This window comes from Teleopsis dalmanni, chromosome 1 (genome assembly GCF_002237135.1).
Source record: "Teleopsis dalmanni isolate 2A chromosome 1, ASM223713v2, whole genome shotgun sequence".
In the NCBI taxonomy this organism is placed as follows: domain Eukaryota; kingdom Metazoa; phylum Arthropoda; class Insecta; order Diptera; family Diopsidae; genus Teleopsis; species Teleopsis dalmanni.
The window spans coordinates 180,340,933-180,351,569 of NC_051846.1; the positions used below are offsets into that span (position 1 = coordinate 180,340,933).

General features: G+C 29.0%; 4 protein-coding genes across 4 annotated transcripts; 3 read left to right on the top strand and 1 right to left on the bottom strand.

Moving 5' to 3' along the window:
• Nucleotides 1-5: 5 nt before the first annotated feature.
• On the top strand, nt 6-568 carry LOC119666826 (rhythmically expressed gene 2 protein-like; the record flags this gene model as incomplete). Its single annotated transcript, XM_038076106.1, has 1 exon — nt 6-568. A coding segment is annotated over one exon (465 nt), but the record flags the coding sequence as incomplete, so codon positions are not given.
• Nucleotides 569-1,663: 1,095 nt separating this feature from the next.
• LOC119670475 (tetratricopeptide repeat protein 17-like) lies at nt 1,664-3,444 on the bottom strand. The gene is made up of 3 exons (XM_038080747.1): nt 2,332-3,444; nt 2,185-2,275; nt 1,664-2,115 (listed from the first exon to the last, which is right to left on the bottom strand). Exons 1-3 carry the CDS (start codon nt 3,309-3,311, stop codon nt 1,804-1,806), a joined length of 1,383 nt encoding a protein of 460 aa, XP_037936675.1. The 5' UTR covers nt 3,312-3,444; the 3' UTR covers nt 1,664-1,803.
• A 2,557-nt stretch (nt 3,445-6,001) lies between these two features.
• Nucleotides 6,002-7,568, top strand: LOC119671436 (LSM12 homolog A-like). The gene is made up of 5 exons (XM_038082067.1): nt 6,002-6,511; nt 6,882-7,015; nt 7,085-7,201; nt 7,264-7,395; nt 7,454-7,568. Exons 1-5 carry the CDS (start codon nt 6,391-6,393, stop codon nt 7,544-7,546), a joined length of 597 nt encoding a protein of 198 aa, XP_037937995.1. The 5' UTR covers nt 6,002-6,390; the 3' UTR covers nt 7,547-7,568.
• Nucleotides 7,569-9,204: 1,636 nt separating this feature from the next.
• On the top strand, nt 9,205-10,543 carry LOC119666827 (pleiotropic regulator 1-like). The gene is made up of 3 exons (XM_038076108.1): nt 9,205-9,322; nt 9,757-10,025; nt 10,084-10,543. Exons 2-3 carry the CDS (start codon nt 9,913-9,915, stop codon nt 10,541-10,543), a joined length of 573 nt encoding a protein of 190 aa, XP_037932036.1. The 5' UTR covers nt 9,205-9,322; nt 9,757-9,912.
• The last annotated feature ends 94 nt before the right edge of the window (nt 10,544-10,637 follow it).

Genomic DNA, 10,637 nt, shown 5'->3' on the forward strand with positions numbered 1-10,637 from the left:
TACCTCCCGAACAATTGGACATGTTAGCAGAAACTCTTTTACGAGAATACAGAACGAAGGAATACTGGTCATATATGGAAGGCAGTGTAGAATTAGTACAAAAAATACGTGATGCTGACAAATTTGTTGGTATTATATCAAATTTTGATCCCAGTTTATCGACAGTACTTCGGGAAATGGAAATTGAACATTTATTCGACTTTATTTTGACTTCTTATGAAGCTGGAGCACAAAAGCCAGACGCAAAAATTTTTTCCATACCATTGGAACGTTGTAATATTAAGCCAAATGAAGCTCTGCATATAGGCAATATGTATGAAATAGATTATGTTGGCGCTAAGAACTCCGGATGGTCAAGTCTATTAATAAGTCAAGATAGCAATAAATACGAGAATGTGGAAGTCATGCATGTTTATGCAAGCATTAAAGATGTGATAAATGCGTTAGAAAATAAAGATATCAAATGGTAGCACTTTATTGTGTTACCTTTTTCAGCTTTTGTGCTTATAACGTGATAACAGAGAATTTAAATTAGATAAAATTGTAAATAAATTGTTTTATGTATATAATAAATTATGTAATCCTACACGCTACTTTATTTCTTATTGCAAAGTATCAATAGCAACAAGAAGATGTTTATAGTTTCACAAATTTTTTTATATATACATTACTTGGATTTCCTATTGTAAAGCTATTTTCGATTTGTGTAGTATATGTGACTCCAGAGTACTTGCAGTCACATTCCAGAATACTGTATTCCAGAATATTGTACTCACACAATATCACGGGATGGTTGAAAATTAAGTATATTAAACGAATTACTAAGTTGAGAAATTCTCTCTTCCTGATGATGTATGCGAGTAAGAAAAAAAATCAAGAATCTTAAAAGTATATAACAATGTTCTCTGCAGTTATCTATGTCGTTACAAGTGAAGTAATAAATATGTAGCGCCAATTTTTTTTAGCTTGTTTGTAGTATTAAGTAATTAACCGTTCTGTTGTTTATTGGAATTGTCACCACATGCTTTCTCTCCAATTGCGAACCAACGGCAATATGTTTACGAACAAATTCGACTTGGAGAAACGGTATTATGGCATAATCAAAACCAATAAACAGCAGAACATTAGCATTAAAATTAAAGAGTAAGTTCTTTAAAATTATTAACAAGGAAAATTTCAACGAATATACATATGTACATGTATGTATGTCTTACAAAGACGTATAGAAAACTTCTTCTTTTACCTAATTATATCTTAACCCATATATACGTGATTGTAATTGCTTTCATGTTTTCTGCACTACAGATCACCGCAAATTACAACAACAACAAAATATTCTAGGAATAAGTTCCAAAAATATAATCAAAATATGTTCAGGGTATGAATCGTAATTTTATATATATGTATATATAATTTTAAAATAATAACTTATTCTCTTTTTAATTCGAAATAACCTTAAATAACAAATTATATATATAAAAAAGACAATACATTAACATTATTTACTAATAAATGACACACTGTACATGAGTTCCCTTACCAACTTAAGTTCATAACAACTACGACTCCAACTTCACTTCACCCATGCAAATATACAAAACTGAAGTTAACTAACAAATATAGTTTATTATAAAGTATTAACATTTCAACTTTATTTAAAATTATCTCAATTTAACACATTAAAAGTTACGATTTTACAATATTGATGATATTATCAAATGGTATACAATTAGTAAATAAATGCTTATTACATTATATATTTGATACAACACATAAGTTAGTTTACTACATATTAGCACTTACTTAGGGAGATTTTGTTCTTTTAGAGGATGTAATTTGTACTTTTGTAGTTTTCACATTATCACTGTTAAGTTTTTTTTTTAATTCAGCTGATACTTGTTTTATCACAGCCTCACTAGTAATTTTCAATTCTCTTTCTAGTGATTCGATGTCGACATCGTTGGACTCCAAACGCATTTGTATATCAGAATAAAAATCGCATACGAGCACAGGCTTGTCAGTAGCTGAAACTGTGCGTTTGCTGCAATATTGACCGCGTTGCAGCAAATCGGGATTGCTAATGTTGCTTTCACTATAGCGCACAGCAAGTGGTACCTAAAAATAAAGTTTTTATTGTTAATATTTAATACTGAAAATCCTATAATTTACGTTCAAATAGTTTACCTGTTGCTGTACTAGTTTTTCATGATTCTGTGCTATTTTTTGTTTTAGTTTTTTAAACTTTTTTACCTCATTTTTCATGTAATCAACGTAACTTAAATAAAACTTATTATAAATCAATTCAAATAAAAAATTATGAATTTCATTTACCTATGCATTTTAGAAGTTTTTTTATTTAAATTATCTAGACAATTTATAAAATTCCGCACAGGCAAGGTCTTTGGTATTATGCTAGGATCTACGCGCTCAGCGTCATCAAAACAAATTAAAGCACGCTTAAATTCATGCTGCATTGCCAAAAAAGAACCAAGTACAAAGTGGTTTTCACATACATTAGGCGCTAGTGTAGTAGCTGCTGTTAATAGAACTTCAGCATCTGTGGTACGTCCTGCACGAAACAATATTGTACCAAGGCTTAACAGAGGCATATCTTTATGAGTAAGTGGTGTTAGCGGAATAGCTTTACGAGCACACTCAAAAGCCTTCTGTGCATCTCCCTGCAGACGCCAATAATATGAACTTAATGTATAATATTTCCATGCTTCACCTTTCTTTGACATTCCGCCAATAGCAATACTACGTAAAAGATCTTTTATAGGAACAGTGCTTATTACGCTAAAATCCATTTGTACTTCTGGTTCAATATGCATTGTTTTTAAGGATTTGCCCTTAAAACTTTCCAAATGTTCATAACCAGTAGGTTTCTGGTCATCTATTTTGTCATTCTCACAAATTGGTTCACCTGATTTAATATCAAATTTCTGATTTAACTCAGATAATTCAAATCGATTCATGTAAGTTGTAGTCATTTGAAGATACGATGTACTCTTTTCCAATATATAGAAATTTACGGCGCATTTTGCTTGTTCAACCAAATCCTCCCCATACTTAACGGAAAAACGTATGTGTTCCGTTATTTGATTACGTTGTTTAAGAAGTTGCGCGTATGATGCTTCTACATAGTCGTTGTATTGTACTTGTTGAAGAAATGCTACGAGGTTATCTGGTTCGCGTAAGTGAAACGGAGAGTCGATTTTTGGCGTGATGCGTTCATCCTTAAGGGTCCAGTGGTTAACAACAGCATATGCCGCACTTATAAAATAAATAATTATACCAAAACTTTTATACATGACATGTCACATAAAGAACTTAAAAGAATTAACAAAATATAATAAAAAAAACGAAACCCATGCAATAAACTAAACAACAGACAGTATAATTTATTTACAATTGATATGAGCCAATACAATCCACAAAATAGTGATACCAGATGGCAAAAATACAGTTTCATGGTTCTTAATTGTTGAATCAATTTAGAGTAAACATTTTCGCATTATATAATTAGTAATTAAGTTTTTAAAATATTATTATAATATAATTTATATATACTTTACAACTAGCAAAACTCAACTAGTAATATTAGCACAATTAAAATTAAATATTCCAAAATAATATAATTATCGAAATGAAGCAAGTAATGATTATTTAAGAACAAACAGCCTATTAATTTTTTATATGCCATACTAAGCTAGTATTAAAATGTTAAAAATTTAAGTGAATATACACATTATAATAAGCTCATTTATGCAGCTAATAGAACATTTATAAACTTCACTTAATAATATATCACACAAAACAAATAAAATTATTATTACTATTACACAAAGATTTTATTAAATAATTACTTCCTCAGTGCCTTTGTTTACAGCTCAGCTGATGTTTGTTTACGTTTTATAAAACATATGCAATAATTTATTTTTAAGGGTTGCATTAAACATTTTTCGCCTTAATTGAGCTTATTTATTGATAATGACCTAATTTATATGAAAACACTTTGAATAAAAAATAATCCTCTTTAATGGCTCTAATGAGTAAAACTACCTTTATGAGACAGTGAGAATGTATTATTATATACTCAAATTGCTAAAAAAAAAAAGCATGGTATGTATTTATTTTGCATATAGAGCAGAAATCGCTTTTATTAAGAAAAATTATACCAAAATTTTTGAATGCAACCCTTAAAAATAAATTTCCCACAAAGCAGTTATTTATTATATGTTTTATATGTAAAATGTAAACAAACAGCTAGCTAAGCTGTGAAAAAACGCACGCAGAAAGTACGTATTTAATAATATATATTTTTTATTCATTGAATATGTAACACATTTATAAAATATATATATATAAGTGATTTATTATATCAATTATATACAGTCAAACTCCTATAACTCGAGGTACCATTTTGCAAAGAAAAAGTTCGACTTATGGAGACTTCAAGTAAAAAACTTTTTTGTATTTGTATGTAATTTGCTCGTTAAACCCTATGCCACTCTATTCAGTTTGAGTTATAAAAAATTCGAGTTATAAAAGTTCAAGTTATGGAAGTTTGACTGTATTTAATTTTTTGTGAGATATATTATTACATGTAACTTATTTAAACAAACATCAGCTTTCTTAGAACTTTGTGAGACATAAAAGTTCTCTCTCACGTGCAATAAGAGACTTATGTTAATGGAAACGGCAAATTCTTAAAGTTATATGGCGTTTACATTGGCCGAAAATGGCTCATTTTGGTCAAAAATCGAAAATGAGTAACGAATGGCTCATTCTTGCATATAAAATTTCAAGCTCGAAAATGAGCAATTTTCTCACATTCTGTATGAAAACCGTTCGAATGCATTCCACATATGTTCCAAATGCAAAGGAATCCATTGAACATACCCTAAATGAAAGCTCTTCATGGCATTTTGACAATTTGAAAAAGCTGTTTTTGACATATTTACAAAAAAAGGTAAACAAATGTTTGGTGGTTGCATTTTCTTGAAAACGATGCACTGCTTTTTAGAACTTTTACTTCCCAAAAAGTAATTAATCGAAGTTAAAAATATGTTTTAAGTTTCTAATGTAATACGGCGTTTACATTGGCCGAAAATGGCTCATTTTGAATGACTCATTTGAAAGTGTTTACATTCGTTGTATTTCATTCGTTGTCATGGTAACAATTCAAACTGAAATAAAAACTAAACATTTGTTTATCTTTTTTTGTAAATATGTCAAAACAGCTTTTACAAACTGTCAAAATGCCATGATGAGCTTTCATTTAGGGTATGTTCAATAGATTCCTTTGCATTTGGAACATATGTGGAATGCATTCGAACGTCATTCATACAGAATGTGAGAAAATTGCTCATTTTGTGCTTGAAATTTTATATGCAAGAATGAGCCATTCGATACTCATTCTCGATTTTTGACCAAAATGAGCCATTTTCGGCCAATGTAAACGCCGTATAAGGTTTGAAGGCATATTTAATCTTCATGCAATATTTTTTTGGCACAGGCCAAAATCAAATCAACAAGCAAGTTGAAAAATCAGCTGTTTGAAATGAGAACAAACGAATTACAACGAATGTAAACACTTTCAAATGGCTCATGCAAAATGAGCCATTTTCGGCCAATGTAAACGCCATATTACTTAAGTAACTTATTCTAATGAATGTTGAAAAAAATGATAATAGTAAATGTTGTGTAAAAACAAACGCCATCATACCAAACTAGCAAGCATGTATGTTGTGTAATACTTACTTTAGGTCTAAGTATTCTCATGTATTCTCATGTAAGTATATATATAGTATAGAGTATATAGTATATATGTATTATTAGTATTAGAATTTAATAAAATTCGATAAATATTATATAAAGAGATATATTATATCAAAGAAATTAATATGTGAATAGATTTAAATTTTACTAATATTTGTTTTTTTGACCTGGCAGTACTAATTTTGGAAGAAGGAATATGTTAAAATGCATAATAAATTGGATTGTATGTCGACTGTGTTATAAAGAAATTTATTTCTTTAATTCCTGACAAATCTTGAATATCGTGTTATTTACATTTTTCACTGTGTGAAACTAACAAATCATTACCGTTAAGTTGCATTTAGTAAATGAAATTAACGTACTACAGTCGAACGCTTCACATAAAGGAGATCAACTGCAACAAGAAAAGAGAAATCAGTTTAAGGGAAACTCTGCAGTAAAATAATTAACTTCCACAGCGTTGTCATTATTATTTTAATACAACATAACCAGGACGATAAAGTTTGATATCAAGCACATAGTATATTTACTTTAGCTGAAAGCAATTTAGAAGGAAACGAATTTTAAAAATTTGGTAAAAATATTTCACATCGGAGCAACTAATTAAAAATGGCTGCAGTCAATGACTGTTTTACAATTGGATCCACAGTGTTGTGCACTACTTGTTTTAACGAGGAAGTAGAGGGTGAAGTGCTTGCTTTCGACCATAACACAAAAATGCTTATTTTAAGTATCCTTTTCAAAAACAAACAACAATTTTATAAACATTAATTTGTTGATAAATAAGAGCACGTTTTAGTTAACGTAATCTAAAACATATTGCATCATTCAATATTTTCAAAAAAAAATATTATGATAGCAATTAATTATATATTATTACATACATCTACGTATTGGATGCTTAATTTATAAAAAAGTTAATTATCAATAGCTAGAGTACTATGTAATAATATATGTTATTATTAGTTTAATATTTTACTATATATCATTACGGTATATATTAGTACTGATGCGCTTATATTTTGGTTCAAATTTTACTACATATTTTATATTATTATATTTGAAAAGTTTTCCAAACTCATTTAGCTTAAAATAAACAGAATGCCGTTCAAAGAACTCTGAATCATTAAATGATGTTTATGTGCTGAATCTGTCCCTATGCAGCAATGTTCAAGTGGTAAAAGAATGTAATGGTAACTTTGTTGACGATCCTCAAAAACTAAATCTCGAACAGGTAAATATTTTATTCAAACTAGTTAAAACTGTTATATAACTGATAATTATATACTGATTACTTTAACAGCTTAAAATTAGACTACGCAAAACAGTACAGCATAGACAAACTTATTTAAAATCAAAAAATGCAGATGTCAGTCCCGAAGTTCAGGAACTATACCGAGTAATCGCAAAACAGTTCAGAGTAAAGAAACTATAGTATATATTTTATATAAAACTTATTTAACATTTTGCTATCATTTTTAGGCCAATGAAGTTTCATGGCAAGGACAGAATATACAAATATTTAACGAGGTTACTATCTTGCCACCATATAGAGTAGACAACGTTGTGTCATCTTCTAATAATCAAAGTTTATGCAAATACATAAAGAAAATGGTAAATTTATTTATATATATATATATATTATTCTAATTTTACACGTTTTAATTTCTAGATCGAACAATTTATTAACACAAGAGCTTCGCAGGACGCCTCATCGTCATCATCGAGTAATGCGAACACAAGTTCTCCTGTTTCGGCTAATTAATAAATATCTTTCGAAGTTGAAATATGTGTTGTTTTCATTTTGGAGAAGTAATGGAAGTTAGTTGAATTATAAACAATAAATTGTTATTTAGCTTCGTAAAAATTCGACAGACAAATCAGTAAAATAATAAAAATCAATGGAGTGCTTCTGATCGTTACTACATAAATGAAGGTATCGAGCTCTCAAGAAACTATGTCTTAAAATTAATAACTAAAGTTGCACAAGTTTTTAATGCAATTGAAAATAGAAGCAATACTTCTAGAAATGCGTAATTATTTCTTTAATAGAAGATAATAGTAATAGTTTCTTGTAGAAACAAAATAGTTTTGGAAAATAAGGATGCAGTATACAATATACAATTTCATCTCTTAACATAATGTGAAGCAATTAAAGTGTGACACCAAAAAGTTTTTACTACTTATGTAAATTGTGTTATTTGAATATGCCGAGCAAAAAGAAAAATTTCAAAAAAAACGTGACTAACTTAATTTAATATTTGGTAATTAAATATTCCCTTACACTTTACTATTGTACTATTAAGATAGCCAAGATTAAAGTGGCAATCATCGTGGCAGTGCTGACAGGTCATTGGGTAGTGTAGTTGAGTATCGTTATCAACTAAATATGCAAGAGCTGTAAAGACGAAAAGGAAGCAAACCGTTGCTGTGCAGATTTCCAGGCTTCTCAAGACTTAAACTATTCACTGTTGGAGTTAACAAACTTAAAAACCTAACGAATATCCTAAATATGGATATTCAAAAAATAATCTGTTTATCAAAGTAAGTTTTGAAATTGAAGTTTTTATAGACGGGTTTGTGGTATCGCGCCTATCTACTTCTTGGACAGAAATGAAAATTCTGAAGAATTTGAAAGAAGAGAGAGGTTAACATTAAAGCCAACCAATCATTGTATTACTTGACTTTCCGCGCATTAGTTATTAATTTTGTGTTATATACAACGAATGAATTTATAATGGAGTGTGCTTGCACCTAAAAACAAATATTGGAGGTGTGTGTAAGCAGAAAAGAATTGAAATTAACAAAAGCGAGCAAATGGAAAATAAAGTGACTTGTATAATAACTAGAAATTGAAGATCTATTACCTCTACTGGCACTACAAACTATTGAATTCACTAGACAATAAACTTACAGGAGTGAAGACATAATTTCCATCGTTATTCATTTGCCTCTTGATTAATATATTGCGTATCAGTCTATAATCCTTTTTTTAATGAAACTACTTAACCACTATTTATTTCACATCAATAAAAGTTTTAAGTTTAAAGTTCTAATGATCAATTATATAGGTAAGTTTAAAGACAACTAACCGATCTACTTTCGCTAAAGAACGTGTCAAATATAGTTATCAAGCAATATACCGGTAGTTCAATTAAAAATACTTAACAATATTATTACTCCAGGTAATTAAGTGAATTTGCATAAAAGTTAAAAACCACTGGTATACATAAATTTTTTTGGATTTTATTTGTCACCACAAATTCATTGAACAACTTGAACTAAATATAAACCCCGATATTTTGTTCATGAAAGGGATGTGATCTGAAGCTAAACAATATACAATACATTTTACTATAGCAATGAACTTGACTTTAAGAACGGCCGGACCTATAACCCATAGCCGAAGTCGAATTTGATTACCAAATGCTGTTTACCACACCCAAAAGGGAATACACAAGCAGATCCTTTCGAGTTACAACAACAAATTTGAAGCAATAAGTTCCATTTCTTAGAGAAAATTGTTTGATGTTTAATAACTGTAAGTATAAACATAGTATTGAAGAATAATTATGAAAAATTTATAATGTTCAATAAGTAATATTAATAAAATTCGGTACTCTAAAATCCAAAAAATGTTGGACGTTGAGTGAGTAATTCAGGATTTATAGCTATGAATGGATTAATTTTTCAAATAGACAAATGTAATATATATATTTGTAATATATTTTTATTAATACAATGTACGATTTTACCATATATATATTTATTTTGCTCATATTATGTTATATACATTAAAATATATCAATTTATTAATTTTTATTTTGAAGTATTCTTTATAATTTTTATATATTCTTAATATATTTATAAACATGGTAAATAATTTTTATATTTATTACCTAAAATGTTCTCGTTGTTACATACGCTGTGTACGTAATGCTTTACGTTTCATACGTTTTTTTCGCAATTGGAAAGCCCATTATTATAACAACCCTGTTGTGAAGATGAAAACAATGTTGTGTGGAAGACATAAAAACATTATAGAAACGTTTGATTTGTAAACTGATGTGGAAATAGTTTTTAAATTCAATTTATTACAAATCTCTTTTATATATATTAAAACTAGTACCAATGGAAGAGGTGCAGAGGCATAGTGTTCATACACTTATATTTCGTTCTTTAAAAAGAACACATGACATGTTTGTGTCAAACCAAGGCGCACTGCCGGAGATTGATGAAAAATTGTAAATAAACTTAAAATGTATGTTTTTTGTTATAAAAATATTAAAAATCTATTTTTAGAGAAAAAGTACGTAAGTCTATAAAAGCAAAGGATTGTTATCAACTTGTATTCGATAGAGTTCTGAAAGCAAATGAAGCTAAGCACAATTCATCAGCTTCAAGCGTAAGTAATGCCATAGAAGCACCAGTTACGCCTCTCGCTATAACCGATGGCAACAGTAAGACTGCAAACGACAAAAATAACTTAGCATTAGTTCCCTCTGGTGATAAAAAGCCTACAATGGAAACAACAGTGAATAACTCATTAGTATCTGCACCTGGTATGCGTACTGGTAGTGGAACTAGCAATACACAGATTATACCCAAGAAAGCACCAACAATACCAAAGCCTGCCTGGCATCCACCATGGAAACTTGCACGTGTTATTTCTGGTAAGCAATACTATAATTATGATTTAGTCTTATTTCATGAAGAGAGGCTACTGAGCAACAACAAAGTACATAGTAAAAGAATTGTATAAATCTACATACATAATGATTAACAATTTTTTTGTTATTGTTCAGTCTCCTTTTGTTATAAAATTCATTTTATTTGTTGTTACTATATAAAAAAAA

Excerpts from the sequence above, each read along its gene's own strand:
- LOC119670475 (XM_038080747.1), bottom strand. The coding sequence starts at position 3,311 with ATGTATAAAAGTTTTGGTATAATTATTTATTTTATAAGTGCGGCATAT. Across the intron at positions 2,276-2,331 it reads AAAACTTCTAAAATGCATAG|TTACGTTGATTACATGAAAA; the intron begins GTAAATGAAATT and ends GTTTTATTTAAG. Across the intron at positions 2,116-2,184 it reads AAAAACTAGTACAGCAACAG|GTACCACTTGCTGTGCGCTA; the intron begins GTAAACTATTTG and ends CTTTATTTTTAG.
- LOC119671436 (XM_038082067.1), top strand. The coding sequence starts at position 6,391 with ATGGCTGCAGTCAATGACTGTTTTACAATTGGATCCACAGTGTTGTGC. Across the intron at positions 7,016-7,084 it reads AAAAACTAAATCTCGAACAG|CTTAAAATTAGACTACGCAA; the intron begins GTAAATATTTTA and ends TTACTTTAACAG. Across the intron at positions 7,202-7,263 it reads TAATCGCAAAACAGTTCAGA|GCCAATGAAGTTTCATGGCA; the intron begins GTAAAGAAACTA and ends TATCATTTTTAG.
- LOC119666827 (XM_038076108.1), top strand. The coding sequence starts at position 9,913 with ATGGAAGAGGTGCAGAGGCATAGTGTTCATACACTTATATTTCGTTCT. Across the intron at positions 10,026-10,083 it reads CCGGAGATTGATGAAAAATT|AGAAAAAGTACGTAAGTCTA; the intron begins GTAAATAAACTT and ends ATCTATTTTTAG.